Genomic DNA, 16,797 nt, shown 5'->3' with positions numbered 1-16,797 from the left:
GGCAGGTGCAGTTTATTAATTTGTGGCATTTATTTCGAAATGTTTAAAAAAAAGGCTAGTTAAGGGGCTAACTGGGGGGCTACTGTAAGCGAGGCGAAGAAGGTGGCATGCAGCAGTGAAGCATCTCGAACAACCATACACTCTTCTGTGTAGATGCACCGTATGTCCATGACAGGTACAGCACTGTGGGGCGTATTCCAGTCTAGTTTTTTTTACAGCATATTTCCATTACGGAATATCCTGGCAATGCCGACAAAGAACGGCAACAACAGCATTTTATTTATAAAAACATGCGACACACCGACACTAAGCCAAAAAGAAGTGACAGACAGTCTAAAATAGCCTATGTTAATTATGTTGAAAAACGATCCACTTTTAATGACACAGTTACAGCCTATATATTTCAGGCAACAGACTAATTTATAACGGAGATATATTTGAAACGGTTCAGTGGTTTATTTTATTATTCGCCGACGTAGTGGGCATTCATTGATCGATGCTCTCTATTCCCTAAACTCCTCGGGCTACTATTGGACGACAGTCCCTTTGGCTAATGACGCGTTCAGCGCATTGGCGCGGAAGTTTGTTTTGTAATTTCGGTTGCTGAGCTCATCTGTGGGTTCGTCTGTGTACTATTAAACGTATGTCTCACTTTTATAACCCTGAATGATTTGGACAACCAACCTAATATTCTCGATAAAACGCTAACTATTTAAAGTAGGGTTGTGTAAAATAGCTTCAGTTATTGAATGTTTAAACTTGCTAATAGACCAGCTAACGTTAAAGTTCAGTATTTTGCTGTATGGGTTCCATGAGTCCCCTGTGAAAATAACTTATCTGCAGTGAAAATACATTTTTTTGCTACTGTGGTTGCTAGCTTTGTATTGCTATCAAACACGGCCACCTTTATATTTCATCAGATGATGCGTAAAAAGCGACGTTCCTCTGTGGATAAAGGAGAGGAATCCGCTGCAACTACTAGTAAGTGTTTGTCACATCATATATCAGTTCATAACTATGTGCAAGTATCAGTACAGGGTTTGCCAGTAAAGTTCCCCATCTCCTCAACTAAGATATGATTTCCTATCAAGCTGTAACGTTAACCTTATTATTCACACAATGACAGCAACGTATTACAGGAGTATGACATCATCTGATAGGACCACTGCATGTTTCACATCTCACTGACTGAATGAATACGAACAAACATAATTGTCAAACGTCTGGTCTGAAATGTAACCACCCTATCCCATTCCCCTCATTATAGACCTACTTCACCGGTGGGAATATGAAGGTGTATTAAACTATGAGATCCTATGTAGTATACATGTGCAAACAATTTTTACATCGGTTCATCCTAGCCTGAGAAAGAGTGTTTTAAGGTATCACTGTCCAACCCTACATTTTACTAGTGTGACATAACACTAGTAAAACTGTAGGATTAGGATTAACAGGACAGCTGGGCAGAGGGAAGACTGAGGGAAGAAAAACCTCATTCATTATATTATAAAAGTGATTTTATAATGATAGAACGCCGGTTCTGTATGGGTGAAGTATTCCTTTTAAGTAATTGAATGTTGACGCTGTTGCATGGTGCTCCGTAGAGGCAAAGAAGAGTCGCAGCACTGGTCGCCAACCAAAGGAACCTGCTCCAGAAGAAAGTGTGTTTGGAGCCTTTCTTCGAGAGGCAGGTGTCACCTTGAAACAAGGCGGCTCGTCCAATGAGATTGGTAAAAATACACTCAATGCAAGTTTCAAAACAAACCTGGTTGATCCTTTAAACCGGTTTATTCCACTTCTGATTCTTACAATCTTTACCTTTTCCTTCTCTAGCTGTTGACCAAGTAGTTTTCCAAAAAAGGTTACAGAAACAACTACAGAAGAGTCCCAGGTACCCTGGGGTACGTGTATACAGCACAGTGCAAAGTCAAAGCATTTAATATGAGGCAAAATGCTTCATTGACATTTTTAATTTCTTAGATCGTACAGGAATTTACCAATGGATTGGAGTCTCATATTGAGGACCCTGAGCGGTTCAGGAACTGCCTCCTTCCATGTGTCCCGCGATTGTCTGATGGAGATTCAAGGTAAATGTTAAGGAAAACCCAATGCTACTAGAGGGGTCATTTAATGTCAAGGGTGTGTGTGTGATCTTGACATACTGACATGTGCCTCTGTGTCGCAGCAGCGTCAGCTCATTCCAGGAAAGTCTGCTCCGCATGCTGCTGGGGATTGAGATGCTGCAGGTGCGATCTTCTGCATAGAGTCTGCCAGAGACAACTAGATGTCACACATAATACAAACAGAAAATGATAATTACCTGCAAATGTGTATTGTGCAAAGTGCAGTGGTACAATCATGTATCTTCAACAATGCCTTCATGAAATTTGCTCTTTCACGCAGACTGTCATCATTAACACCTTACTCGAAAAACTCCCTGAGTTTATGTTCGACGGGTCAGTATCACAAATGAGTTGACTTTACAGAATTTAACCATTTTTACACGCCATTTCTGACTTATTTTTCTAAATGTCATCTTGTTCTCTCCCTTCACAGCACTGGAGATGGAGGGCTCAGTATTCCTCGCATAATTGTTAACCAGCTCAAATGGCTTGACAGAGTTGTGGACAGCAAGGTAGTCATTTCTAGGATGATGGGTCTAGTTGCATGTGCAGTAGTCATTAAAGTAATTAAGTGTGTCACTTCGAGATGATTAAGATGTTTATTTTAATTTTTTTATTTTTCAGGACTTGGCAGTAAAGCTCATGGAGCTGGTGTCAGCAGCACCGGTGGAGGTTCAGCGTGACATCATCACCAGTCTGCCAGAGATACTGGATGACTCCCAGCACAATGATATAGCCAGAGAGCTCAAGTATGTATAGTACATCTACTGTATATACACACACATATATATTCACACCTACATATTATTATACTAAAATGCAATTTTTTTTTCTCACTTTTCTCTTTAGCACTTTACTCCAGGAGAACACTCAGTTGACTGTCCCAATCCTGGATGCCCTCTCTAGTCTGAACCTGAGTTCCCCATTGCTGACTGAGGTACTACACACACTCATGCATCCTATTGCGCTTATGTTTGGTGAGTTTGTGAAGGTAATGTGGCTGTAACGGTCACACGTTACCGTCTTCTATCTCAGGTCCGTGTAGCTGTTATGTCCACTTTGGCTGCCGTGCAACTGGAAGACCTGCCTGTGGTGGTGAAGTTCATCCTGCACTCTGTCTCAGCCTCTGATGCGTGTGAGGTCAGAGTCCTGTCCATATATTAAACATAAATAGAAATCAAATTGTGTTCTTGGTGGTTATCTTGTGGCACTTGTGTTTTGAAATCAAGAAGTATGGAGTTCCCTCTTGGAGCTGTTGCCTCCTGCGACCCGACCCCGAATAAGCGGTTGACGATGCTTTGTGTGTGTGTGTGTGTGTGTGGGTGTGTGTGTGTGTGTTATTCTGTGTGTAGGTGGTGTGTAATCTTCGTAGAAAGCTGGAGTTGGAGCAGTGCATTCTGCCCCCGGTGCTGCAGGAGTCCCAGAGTCGCATGAAGAGCAAACAATCAGTGAAGTACGACAACACAGATTCCAATCCACTTGCAGCTTTAGTAGTAGTTGGCCTTCATTTTGTATTCTTGAAGATTGGATCTAATAAATGTGGTTTCGGAGCAGGTCCGCATCCAAACCTGCAGCCAGCAGCAGCAGCAGCCAAGACAGCGTTGCGTTGATATTAGACGGCATCAAGTCAGCAGTCCGATTCCAGAAAACAATATCTGAGGCTTGGCTCAAGGTGGTTTATTATAAATAATTTTTGGAGAACTTTTGATTAAATAAATGATAAAGCATTGGATTCTTCCAATTGTGTAACTGTTATAGAAGTGTATGGAATGAAAGTCGGTGTAGCCTTACATGCATTGTTTTTCATTAGGCAATCGAGTCTGTGGATGAAGCGGACGACCATAAGGTGAGAGTCATCTCCTCACTTCAGGGTAACCGCCATGTGAACTGGTTGATGGCAGAGGCCTTAGATCCCATTGGACAAGTATACAATTCAACATCTTGAAATCAAGGAAGACGTACCTCTCTGGACCCTATTTTTATATAGTGTGTCTTTGGGGATGTGAATATACTGTATGGCTGTCCCCTGAACCATGCTCTACCATGTCAGGTCATAGATGTGTTGGTGCTGCTCATCCTCCACTCCACCAATGCCAACCAGAGCCGGCGTGGTGCAGAGCGCTCACTGAAGGCCAAAGTGAGGACCGGGCTGATCCAGGAGGCTCTGCTCCAGAAGACCTTCAGGGACTATGCTCAGGTGTGTTGCTCTGCTGACGCACAAGCTTCAATTTAAAGACACAGTGCAGGGATGGGACCTATCCAATATCGCTATCTTGTGACAGGTCTAGTATTCTGACTTTTATTTTGAAGCAGAAACCGGAACCTAGCACTTCCTAGCTCAGCTGCGCGACCTTCACTAGTAGTGAAGAGTCTTCCGTATATTGTTATTTGCACTGAATTGCAAATTATGATATTTTAGAAGAAATACACTGAATTACAATGGTGTAGACATCATTGTAATTCAGTGTATTTCTTCTTAAATATCATAATTAGAATGGGTGTGATAAGAGCATTAAAATGAGAAAAAATAATGGGACAAAAAGAAATCAAGGGACATTCAGGCTAGAATAGATAAAAATGCGATTAATCGCGAGTTAACTATGACATTAATGCGATTAATCGCGATTAAATATTTTAATCGTTTGACAGCACTAAATAAAACACATAATATCACCTCCAACTCTTTTTTTCCCCTATAATAATTATGATATCAGAATTGGATTGGAACTGGAAAAATGTGTGGATCGGTGCATCTCTACCACAGTGCACTTTATCTTTGTCAGGCAAAGTAATAATAAGAAGTAATTCTTCAATCATTCTCTCAGGTCATGCGAGGGTATTTTTCCTCCATCTTGGCTCTGGCTCAGAGTTTGCTGCGCTCCCCTGACCCGTGCGTGGTGCCCTTCGGTGGCCACATGTACCGACACTCTTTCACTGCTTTCGACTCTTACTGCCAACAGGTGGGTTTGGGATTAGCGTTTGGGATTACTGAGATTTACACAAGCAAGTAGTTTATTTTTTAGCCAAATTCCATGCTATGTTATGTTTTCTAGGAAGTGGTGGGCTCTCTGGTGACCCATGTGTGCAGTGGTGTGGGTGGGGAGGTGGACATGGCTCTTGAGCTGCTCTGTGGCCTGGTTACCGAAAAGCCCTCAGAAATGGCCCTGTACGCAGTCTTTGTCAAGGTAAGGATGTGATCTGCTGTTGTAGCTGTCAATTAAACTTGTATGTGTGAAATTTGAGCATGTACCGGCTAGCTTGTAACTTAACAGTTCCTAAAGGTTGTCTTTACAATGGTTTAGCGCCTTAACCATTGTGTTTTGACACAGGGAATCTTGGACTACATGGACAACCTGACACCCCAGCAGATCCGCAGGCTCTTCCACCTCCTTAGCAGACTGGCCTTTGGGCAACAGCAGCAGGGATGTCACATCCAGGTTTGCACATTCACTAGACAATTCAAGTGTTTTTCTTTCAACACATTCCCCCCCCCCCCCCTTGTAATCCTCTTGTCCCCTATGAACTGACTTCCCTCAGGATGACATGCACATAGTCATTCGTAAACAGCTCTCCAGCACTGTGCCCAAGTACAAGCGCATTGGCATCATCGGCGCCGTCATGATTGTGGGCAGCATGGGCGCCTCAAGGTGAGGGCTGTTTACTATAGGCAACAGCAGTGTTTTTGTCTCGTTTAATTCTCTCGCTTTATATCTCTGTGTCTTCATCACTCTCTCTCTCTCTGCCCCCTCCACCCTCCACCCTCCACCCTCCATCCAGGCTTAAAGTGAAGGAGTCACAGAATGGCTCGTTGCCCCAGGAGACGTTCAGACAGGTATTACACATTAAAAGACATTGAAAGCACCAGTTTTTAGTTTGTATTTACTCCAATATCACTTTACTTGTTGCTTTCAGTGAGGGTTTAATAGTTAGTTCTAACTGCAATACATAACTGCTTTAACGTTCAGACAGTAAATGTTAATATGTGAGTGATATTTTTTGGTCATAATAAATAACTCTTCCTCCCCTCCGTCAATAAAATATCTTTAGGAATATGTTCTCCTTTTGTGTGTGACTGCAGGTATTTGGTGCTCATGACCTGTATGTGCGTATATTTCCTGTTGCAGGTGGCAGCCCTGTTGGAGCTGGTGAAGTCGAGCAGTGAGAGTTCACCTGAGGCCGCGGCTCTGTACTATGATGAACTGGCCAACCTGGTACTGACCTCTACCCTGGACACACAGGTGCAGGTGTGTCTCAAAACAAATATTTACCTTCTATCTTAACAGCTATTTAATATATATATATATATAATATTGACATGCATCCGACTTTGTAAAATGCAAACAATGCATGTCTTATTAAGCACCCTGGTCCTGTTCATTTCCTCCTGCCAAACAGGAAACCATTGCAAAGAGTGTCCTAGACGACTTCCAGGATGACTTTGTGGTGGATCTAGGACCGACAATATCCAGGTAAGTGACGGACTGCCGGTAGTGCAAGGACTCCCAAAAAAAAAAAAAAGCTTTTAACATTGTATAACAATGCATAGTGTCATTAATCCCTTCCTACCTGTGTATCTCAGTTCCCTTCCCTTTCCGGCACGTGTTATGTACAACCTGGAGGAGGACGAGAGTCCCGGAGCTATTGTCATCAACCTGCTGCCTCTACTTGCCAAAGACACCCAGAACAAAGGAGAGCAGCACAGTCAAACCAAGAAGGCCCACAAGTCAGTCACCCACCCCACACAACAAAGCAATTCAGTCAATGAATCTAGATTTACAAGCTCAGTAAATCGAGATGTTTGTTTTAACGTTTATTTTTCACCCTTGTTTTTTGTTGTTGCTGTGCCTAGGAGAGTGTCTCCCCTCTGTCTGTCTCCATTCTTTCGCCTCCTGAGACTCTGCGAGGAGAAACAGCACCAGGGAGACCTCGAGGAGATTGACGCGCTGCTTGGTGAGGGGATTGGGAGTCACACATCTTTCTCTCTGTAAAAAAGCAGAATGTTCTCATTCCCGCTGGCATGTGAAATCTAACTGGTGTCTGTGTGTGTGTGTGTGTGTGTGTGTGTTTACGTTCTGCCCGGATACACAGGCTGCCCGCTGATCCTGACAGACATGGACGTGCTGGAGAAATCCGAGAGCCTGTCAAAAGCCGAGAGGGAGTTCCTCTGTACTTTGCTCTTTCACACCATCAACTGGTTCAGAGAGGTAACTGCAATGCTAATGTCATTTTATTTTTATTTTTATCGATTCGTATAGTACAACCTTTTTGTCTTAAAGAGTAAGGAGATTCGCAACTAAAGCCCATATGCCTTGCCCCCTTTGTTTTGGGACAGGTCATAAATGCGTTCTGTAGACAGAAAGAAACTGAGATGAAGATGAAAGTGATGACTCGCCTGCAGAACATCACCTACCTGCAGACACTGTTGGAGCGTGCATTGGCTGGTTGGTTTTTGACCCATCAGTACTCACAATCTCCCTGTTATGCCATATATAGTCATTTCCACTCAAGATTGTAAAATGATGATCTTTAATGTGTGTTTCAGCAACGCCTGGATATGTTCCACCCATTGCTAACTTTGATGGTGAAAGCACAGATGGGATTATACTCAGTTCTGCTGCTCCAGCGAATAAGGCAAAGAAAGGTAACCATGCCCACACGATATTTTATGTTAATAAAACGAGATTCTATAAATGAGAAAAATTAGTACCCAACGTAACTGTCTAACTGGCCATTCATTACATTCAGTGTCTTCTGTTATACATATTCTGTCATTTCTATCTTAACAATATTGAAAAGTTATAACAGTAAACATACATTTAATATGATTGACTTAAGTGGTATGTGTTTTTTGTAAATTAAAAGATTGGCATTAAAGAGGACCTATAGTTAGTTATGCAGTGATAAATAACATCTTAAAAAACAGATTAAAATGTCATTTATCAAAATGTACCCAATGTCCAATTAAAAACAAACAGTTTTCTTACTTTACATGATGTTATTTAGATGGCACAGGAAAGAAGAGGAAGGCCCCCGGGAAGACTTCCTCAGAGAGCAGCTCACAGCTTGAAGAGTCCACTGACGCAGACAAAACCCAGCAGGTAAACCTTGACCTCCAACATGACAGAATCTCTTTTTAATCATAGCTGAGATATACTGGTAGGGGAGAACGGGGGAATCTGAGGCGTCGGGTAATGTGAGCCACACCCTGTATCTAGGCAACGGAAAACATTTTTGGTCATGTGAGATATATGTTTTCAAGCCCCTCTCATTTCCCCATGGCCCTGAAAGAGAGGATCTCATGGTGCTGTGGTAAGCATGTTTTTTTCACCAAAATAGGTATTTTGCATGTAAAAGTAAATTTTCTTGCTGTCAACTTAATCAACTGTTGTGCCAAATAAAATGTATTCACGTAGAAAAACGTCTATCATACGTGTTGATGAACTACCTACATATAAAAACCATGTGATGATATTAGCTAAAGATTAGCCTGAAATGCTAAGAGAAGTAGTTTTTTCTCAAATTGTGGTGGTGGGGGAAAGTGAGCCAAATGCTGTGGGGGAAAGTGAGCCACTGTCTCACTTTCCCCCACCATGAGGCACAAGTTAAGTTTAGTCTTAAACATATTTTAATGTAATATTACATGACATATGTTTTATTTTAATGTCATACACATTGTAGAAAAGCCATCATGCCAAGGAAATACACCTAGGGCAACCACACGGAAAGAGCACCTTCTCATCTTTCCCTGTAACCTTCAGGGCTGGAATGTAGAGTAGGCCTAGTTGTAGAGTATGACAGGCTGATGTTATAATCCAGTTGGGTCTTCTCCTGTGTCCTGTGCCTGAGTCCCAGGCTGTTCTCGCTGGTTCTGATTTTCCTATGCTTTGACCCTCAGACACAAGCTGGCTCTAAGGGTCCTGTGTTCTGACCCCCAGACTGTGTTCTAATCTAACTGGTTCTATCTTTCATTTGAATCTTATTAAAACCTTTTGAATTATAATATGTTGTATTTGATTTTGTTCAGAGTTACTTTCAAGTGTTTAGAAAATTTGCTTTGCTTAATTGACCAAACCCCATCATTCTTTTACTAGTCCAACATTAGTTCTGGAATGTGTGGCTAGCTTTCAGGATTCTTACTGTTACAATATGTGTTGTTATGGTAGTTTCAGAGTGGAAACAGTAAGTTCAGTTTACCCCCAGGCCCAGCTGGTTCACTTTACCCCCTTGATTTTTCTGGTCTGTCTCAGTTTACCCCACAGCTGGGGTAAAGTGAGCCACATGACAACTTTTTTTAAAACAATCATATTTTCACTGCCCTTTGTCTTGAAAAAAATCTGCTAATGCCCATTTCTAGGAAACATCCTGAATTAATGGGAAATGTGTACATTTGAGTGATAAATAATTTTAGCTTGCTTAGAGGGGAGCAAATGTAAAAAGTGGCTCAGATTACCCCGTTCTCCCCTATATTTAATAAGCAATGTGACTTCTGCTTGTCTCAAAAAGGAGCAGCCAGAGAAGGAGAAAGAGAAGGAGACCCGGCCAGGTGTCAGCCTGGTGTCCTACAGACAGTTCTTCAGGGAGCTGGACATGGAGGTGCTCAGTGTACTGCAGTGCGGCTTGCTGTCCCGCTCCGTGCTGGACTCTGAGCTCCACACCAAGGTGAGGGAAGAAATAAGAAAGATTTATGGGTTTCTTCACAAAAATTTTTCATTTTTTTATTTTATGTATTGTATTTAAAAAAAAATTATGATTGAGAAAATATAAGTCTTCGGACCAGACCTGGTACCAACCATCCTCTGACAATGTGATCACTTTTTTGGAAGCGTTCATTTCGATTGTATAGTGGAAACAACTCGCGCATTGGATTGCTGGGCCGGTGGTTTGATCCCCTACCTCCCCCGCCACAAAAGACACTTAAAAAACATTTAAATAATAATTTTCATTATGTCAGTGAGTGCTGGGTTTACACTATTGCTCTAACGTATACATATGCACCACATATATAGTTTTAGAGGAAGTATAACGACGTCTCTAATGTTCTTTCACCATTGAGGTGCGAGAGGAGGTTCTGCTGGGTCCCGCTGAGCTGGTGTTCCTGCTGGAGGATATGCTTCGCAAACTGGAGTTCAGTCTGACGGCTGCCCCTGCCAAGAGAGCCCCTTTCCTCAAGGTACAGAAACAGAGCTAGCACATGAACACAGAACAGAGACGTCACGAAAAAGCATTGAAATGTGTATTTTAATGTGAGACTGTGCATTCTATAAAACTCTTTTAAAAACTGTTCTTCTGTCACAACAATAAACATTTGAGGTTATTTTTATCCTAGATTTATTTTTAAATGCATGCAAATAAAGACCATAAATGTGTCATATACTATACATGCTTATATGATATTAAAAATATTTTTCTTTCTTATCTGCAGGCTCGGACCGATAAGAGTGTAGGCTTCTCCCATCTACAACAGAGGAGCTCCAAGGACATTGCCTCCTGGTGCATCCAGCTGCTGCCTGTCCTCTGCTCACACTTGGAGAACTGCCACAACCATTTTCAGGTACAAAAAAACAAAGCAATCTGTACATGTCATTGTTTCTCATTCTTCTGATTGTGTATACTAATCTGCACTGTGTTTTCCCCTCCGTCAGACACTGCTGTCTGAGAACAATGGTGTTGTGGACGGACCCGCCACAGATGTTGAAGAGCACCAGCTGATGTCATCAGGCTACCAGCTGCTGCTACAGGTCCTCAGCACCACCTTCAGCTGGTGAGGACTGGCTCCCCTCACTCACATGTCAAACGTTACATCTTCTAACTCTATAGAGCAGTAAGCCATTTTGGAAGTGTCACCGTGTGTGTGTGTGTGTGTGTGTGTGTGTGTGTGTGTGTGTGTGTGTGTGTGTGTGTGTGTGTGTGTGTGTGTGTGTGTGTGTGTGTGTGTGTGTGTGTGTGTGTGTGTGTGTGTGTGTGTGTGTGTGTGTGTGTGTGTGTGTGTGTGTGTGTGTGTGTGTGTGTGTGTGTGTGTGTGTGTGTGTGTGTGTGTGTGTGTGTGTGTGTGTGTGTGTGTGTGTGTGTGTGCGTTTGTCAGGTCTGGATTCAGCCAGCCAGGACAGCGGAGCTTACTGAAGAAGGCTCTAGGAGTTTTGGCCGGTCGACTAAAAGAGGGAGGAGCTGAGTTGTCCCTGGAGCAGCTTGTAAAGTGAGTGATTAAGCCTTAAGAGCCAAAGGAGGAATAACTACTATCTATGATTTATGCTTTTTCTTATTTATCTATTCATCTATTTGTTTAACACATTCAATCCACTTTGGTGGCCTTTCAAACCCCTTTTTGCTCAAAATGCAAGAGAAAATGCAGCACCATTCTCCAAATAACACAACAAAAAGAGTCACTCTGTACAATACAATACAACCCTAGTCATAGAAATAAATGCAATAGTTAATTATCCACGGATAATTCAGGTTGAGTTTTGTTTTTGTGTAATGACGGAATCAAACCCTTTTTTTTGTTTTTGTCCCCCTTCAGACACAGCTTTGAGTACCTGTTGAACTTCCGCAGCACAATGCCCAGTCTCAGCACGGCGCTGTGTCTCTCCCAGCTTCTGTCCACTGTGTCAGAGAGAGGAGGGAACCCAGCCGCCTACAGAGAGCAGACCGGTGGGTCCAACGTGTTATTGCCTCATTATCAAACTTCAAGTCAACTCATCTACCAAATCTAATGTGACTGACCATGATTTACTGATGTTGTGTTTTTTTGTTTTCTTTTGCCCCAGCTACCCTGGCAAAACATTTCCTGAGTCAAGCCTGGGTGACAGCCAGCGGAGAGAGGGAGCGGGGCAACAAATTCAACGATGGGCTTTTCACTCTCCTAAGGTGTGTCTGCCAAAGTTGCACGCAGAAATCCATTGAAAGGAAGTGGGGGGAAAAAAGTGATAATTTAGAAATTGTTTTACTTAATTTGGACGATGACAAGTGAGTTTTCAGATTGTAAAATGTTATTAAAAAATAACTTAAGATTAGCTGATAGATATTATCTTGAATATCTATATTGGTATTATGAACCTTACAATTGCAGCATTGGCCAGGCCTTGTGTGAGTCTTTCACAGTGAGTCAGGTACATAAAAGTAAATCATCATACGCCAGAATTTTGTGCTCTTCATTCACATACCACACAAGTAGTTGAGTGTGTTTTTTAGTGACTTGGTAAGTGAATAAAGAAGGCATTTTGTTCAGCATTTCTCATAGTTGCACAACAAAATGGCCGCAAACACATTACGGTGGAAAACTGAAAAAATTATTAAAGTCAGAAGAACCATTTCAGTCTCTCCAAAAATACATGTTCCCTCCTTCTGAACTTGAGAGGTGGTTGCTATGTTACCCCATGTATTTTCATATAGGTTATCGTAATAACTGCTACCAAGTTTAATTAAGGATGTCTTTTCACCTCTGTCTGCAGCATCTACCTGGAGCATGTTGATGATGTCCTGAAGGCAGTGGAGGAAATCGCTGGAGAAGGAATCCCCGAGCTCATCAACGCAGCAAAAGATGAGAGCTCTGCATCGTGGCCCACTCTCAACAGGTAGATCCACCATCAGTCCTGTGTGCTTAAAACATTCTGAAACCTCATAAAAGGGCTGTAAAGAATACTGGAATAACTTTACCTTACATTTTGATGAGAAAATCATATTTTAATTGCATCACAGATTAGCTTTTTTTTTTATCCTTTTAGTTAAAAACAATCATACAATCTTTAAAAGTTACTTTTTTGTGGGGAATACAATCAGTAGACTGAGCATTCAGGTTTAGGGTGTAGGAATGACTGAAAAGATGCTGCGAGGCAATTCAAAAAGAAATCAGGAAATCAATACACTGTACATTAGCAAGCTAGACTGCTTTTTCATGTCACACGTGAGGATACAGCCTGAGCCTATGAGTTATCCTCATTCAAAACAATTATCCACATAATGGATACAACAATCAACATATTGTGATTTATCCGTATTTGTGATAAAATCTAATATCATCCCATCCCTACTTGTGAGTGAGTGATTATGCAAGAAAAGCATCTAACTGAGGCCAATGAAGAGTTCATTAATCCATGTTGTTTTGGTTCTGTTTTTCATTCTATTTTTGTCTCTCTCTATTTTTCCAGACAGACATTCCTGGTGTTCTATAAAGTGTTGATGGCAAAGTTGGAAAACGCTGCCAGGAGGATTCCTGCTTACAAAATCAGTGACAACACTGAGGTCAGCCACTGTGCAATGTGTTTGTTCTCTTGAACAGTATACCCGGCTTAGAAAACACTACTATGCGCCTACTAAAAAGTGGCAAACCAAAGAAAATATACTTTTAAACATTTGTGAAGGACAAAAAAATTCCAAAGTTCAACTTCACACTCCGTGAACTGAGACCTAATGTGTGTGTGTGTGTGTGTGTGTGTGTGTGTGTGTGTGTTCTAACTTTTAAAACACGTGACCCATTTCCTCCCCTCCAGGCTCAGTGTGAGAAGCTGATGACATGGAACCTGGCTGTCAAAGATTTTCATATCCTGGTCAACCTGGTTAAGGTCTGTTAGCATGATATAATGGCTTATCATTCTCTTTGTGCTGAAATGTACACATGACCTCATCTAGTTCCAGCATTCAGACCCAAGTACTGGGTCAGATTTGCCTTGATATGGTATTTTGTTAGTTTTAGGTTAGACTCACACTGCAGTACAGGTTTCATTAGACGTACCATTTCATCACTTCTCTCCCATCTAAACTTTCATGGATTTGATGTTATTTAACACATCCCTTTGTTTCATTCAGGTTCAGCCATTTCACGTATTCTGTACTCTCATTTCTTCCTCTAGGTGTTTGATTCCAGGTCGGTGCTCAATGCGTGCCTCAAGGTGAGCGAGGCCGTGCATGATCCAATAGAATTCACATCCAGGTTGAAGCTACTGGGACTTTGTTTTAACTGGTTATAATGTTGTTTCATTGGTAGTATGGCCGCCTTTTCCTGGAAGCTTTCCTGAAGTTGGGGATGCCGCTACTAGACAACAGTTTCAAAAAGCACAAGGTAGGTTAAACATGGAGCCTTGCTGCCCCCTATAATACAACTTGTAAATGTCATATTAAGTTGTGAAATGGTGTTTAAATATAGCCTTGAAGAACTAGACAGTGGAAGATTTGAAATGCTTGACCTTTTGTGTTATAACATCTGTTGACAACACATAACTGCACTACACTAAACTCAAGTGAGGTTGCCCTATTCCTGATTTAATATATGCAAAATTCAATTAACACACACTACTCATGACGCTCAGCCGTGCTAATCTACTCAATATAATGATAGAAATGTCATAGTACTGAAATAAGATTTACGATTTATTTTTCCCCTGAACAAATTGAGTCATACCTTGCTTTATTTACAGGTGAATTATGTTTTTTCTACTGCACCCCACTAGAGCAAGGCAAAGCACTAAAAAACATTATGTGATGTTGTGTAAAAAAAACATTGCTGGTCAGTTGACTGTGTGATGCATTGTCTTTTTAAGGAGGATGTCCAGGGCTTACTGAAGAGCTTCCAGCTCAGCACCCGGCAGCTCCATCATTTGTGCGGACATTCTAAGGTAACTACAGTTCACCGTTTATAGCAGAATTGTTTAGCTTGGAGACATCTCTGCATGTACTAGTAACAAATCTATCATTAAGGCTTGCACAAAATATTCCTGTTAAATTAGAGAAACAACAGTGTCAGAGTCTGTATGCTCATCCTTCGGTGCTACTATAACTAAAGTGGCTTTGTCATAATGTTGTTTGGTTGCTCTGCAGATCAGCCAGGATATGAGCCTGACCAACCACGTGCCAGCCTTAAAGAAGAGCCTGGAGCTGTTTGTTTACAGAGTGAAGGCCATGCTGATGCTCAACAACTGTCAGGAGGCATTTTGGATTGGCAACCTGAAGAATCGCAACCTGAAGGTATAAAATATTGCCACTGTGAACTTATGTTATACTCTATGTCTCTGTTCATATGAGCTTCACTTAAAAGGAACCGTGTCATTTTCCAGGGCGAAGAGATTCTTTCTCAGAGGTCACAAGGGAGCGACGATGAGGACGATGATGAGGAGCAGCAGCAGCAGCAGCGTTCACGGCAGCCACAGTCAGAGGATGAGGTAACTGCCATTTCCAGGAATACGATTGGCTCCATTCAGATGTGTTCCAATTGAGACGTTTTGTTGTTTGTAGCTATCATAAGTGACAATATAGCATTATTTGTGTGGATTTATTATGAAAAAACGGGTTGATTCTGAAGCATTGTGAGACCACGTGACCCAAAGTTGACTACAATCAGCAGTGTGTTGACTAAGAAATTGTTGAAAACCAAATGAAAATGGTCTTAAAACTACAGAGCCCAACGGGTACTGGCCTGGGTGAATTTACGCAAAATATAACACAATGAGTGATTTGTTTTCAAACAACTACCATGAGGTTCTTATTATGTGATTATACAGCATGTAACACAACAACGGTCTGTACTTATTGAACAAAGGTAAAAAATATAATGAAATGTAATATGTATATAAAATAAATATTAAGAGTAGAAATAGGATAAATACTTCCAAGATTCAACGGAACAAAACCCCCTTTCTTAAAACTTAACAAAGGATGGGGGCGCCCTTAGCTCAGTTGGTAGGGCGTCCCCCCCATGGGCCTCGGCCAGCAGCGGACCCGGGTTCGATTCCAGCCCGCGTCGTTCTCTGCATGTCACTCCCCTCTCTGCCCCATTTCAACTCTCTCTACACTGTCAACAAAGCATACAAATGCCAAAGAATATCTTAAAAAAATAAATTAAAAAAAAATTAACAAAGGATGTATGTAGAAATACAACAAAACCAGTACATTTTTTACATAAAGTATCTTTAATTTGAAGGGATATGCAGCACACAGAAGGAATACAGTCAGTTACATAAGCCATGCAAACACTGTGCTTCCACTGCTGCTGAGTCAGTCATTACTTTGTCAAGTTTAAACCGTAGAGGTCGGTTAACAGGCAGTTGAAAATGTAGAGAGCAGTCGGCCGATAAGATAACTGGTAGAGCTGATTAGTGGCTGATAGAGTTGACATTGGAAAAGTTTGATATGCTGTCAGTTTCGAAGACACCGTGTTGTATGGGTTTCTCCCTTATGCTGCTTTTCACAAGCAGTTTCATAGCTTGAGTTTGACACGTTTGCCAAATATTTTTCATGTGTTTTTTTTTCATCAGGCCCCAGAGACTGACTCAGAGGAAATTAAGAAGGTCAACAGAGAGGATCAAGACGATACTACAGATGACTCTGACTGAAAGAACAACAAGCCTGTGCATTTGGGTCCAACCCAATAACGTTTTGATGGTTCAAGTACCCAAGAAGTATCAGTGTCTTCAATATTACTCTCAGTAATAAATACTGTTTATAAATGAGCAATGTGCAGGTGAACGATTTATAATACTAAAATATTATGATATAGGTTTTTGTTTCTGTTGGAGTTATAATTGTGGTTTCACACGAGGTATGGTTCTGAAGATATACTGTACATACTATAGTGTTGTATGTTTTATACTTTTTGTTTGCCGCAAAAATAAAAAAAATATTGTTGAGATTGTTTTGGCCTGTTCTGGTCATTCAATATATACTGTATTGAATAGATATTTTAAAT

General features: G+C 41.4%; 1 protein-coding gene across 1 annotated transcript; it reads left to right on the top strand.

Annotated features, from left to right (window-relative positions):
* The first annotated feature begins 612 nt into the window (after positions 1-612).
* fancd2 (FA complementation group D2) lies at positions 613-16,558 on the top strand. Its single transcript, XM_080025769.1, has 44 exons — positions 613-641; positions 921-981; positions 1,605-1,730; positions 1,834-1,901; positions 1,981-2,087; positions 2,186-2,246; positions 2,404-2,456; positions 2,557-2,635; positions 2,748-2,872; positions 2,973-3,060; positions 3,159-3,263; positions 3,476-3,576; positions 3,678-3,795; positions 3,934-3,969; positions 4,174-4,320; positions 4,949-5,083; positions 5,177-5,308; positions 5,453-5,560; positions 5,661-5,770; positions 5,901-5,955; positions 6,248-6,367; positions 6,519-6,592; positions 6,703-6,846; positions 6,973-7,073; positions 7,212-7,327; positions 7,456-7,564; positions 7,666-7,764; positions 8,127-8,221; positions 9,627-9,782; positions 10,177-10,293; positions 10,546-10,674; positions 10,766-10,884; positions 11,206-11,316; positions 11,641-11,771; positions 11,888-11,987; positions 12,572-12,694; positions 13,268-13,361; positions 13,610-13,681; positions 13,970-14,008; positions 14,104-14,178; positions 14,657-14,731; positions 14,934-15,080; positions 15,170-15,274; positions 16,367-16,558. The coding sequence occupies exons 2-44, from the start codon at positions 921-923 to the stop codon at positions 16,442-16,444; spliced, it is 4,344 nt and encodes a 1,447-aa protein (XP_079881895.1). The 5' UTR covers positions 613-641; the 3' UTR covers positions 16,445-16,558.
* Positions 16,559-16,797: the final 239 nt, after the last annotated feature.

Source organism: Ammodytes marinus (assembly GCF_949987685.1).
Source record: "Ammodytes marinus genome assembly, chromosome: 4".
In the NCBI taxonomy this organism is placed as follows: domain Eukaryota; kingdom Metazoa; phylum Chordata; class Actinopteri; order Uranoscopiformes; family Ammodytidae; genus Ammodytes; species Ammodytes marinus.
Note: the sequence above shows the minus strand (reverse complement) of the source record. Positions and strands in the feature narration are given on the sequence as shown.

What these genes read in the sequence shown, in the direction of transcription:
- fancd2 (XM_080025769.1), top strand. Translation starts at nt 921, where the DNA reads ATGATGCGTAAAAAGCGACGTTCCTCTGTGGATAAAGGAGAGGAATCC. An exon ending in CCCAGGAGACGTTCAGACAG is followed by an intron (nt 5,956 to 6,247) that starts GTATTACACATT and finishes TTCCTGTTGCAG; the next exon opens with GTGGCAGCCCTGTTGGAGCT. An exon ending in AGCCACAGTCAGAGGATGAG is followed by an intron (nt 15,275 to 16,366) that starts GTAACTGCCATT and finishes TTTTTTCATCAG; the next exon opens with GCCCCAGAGACTGACTCAGA.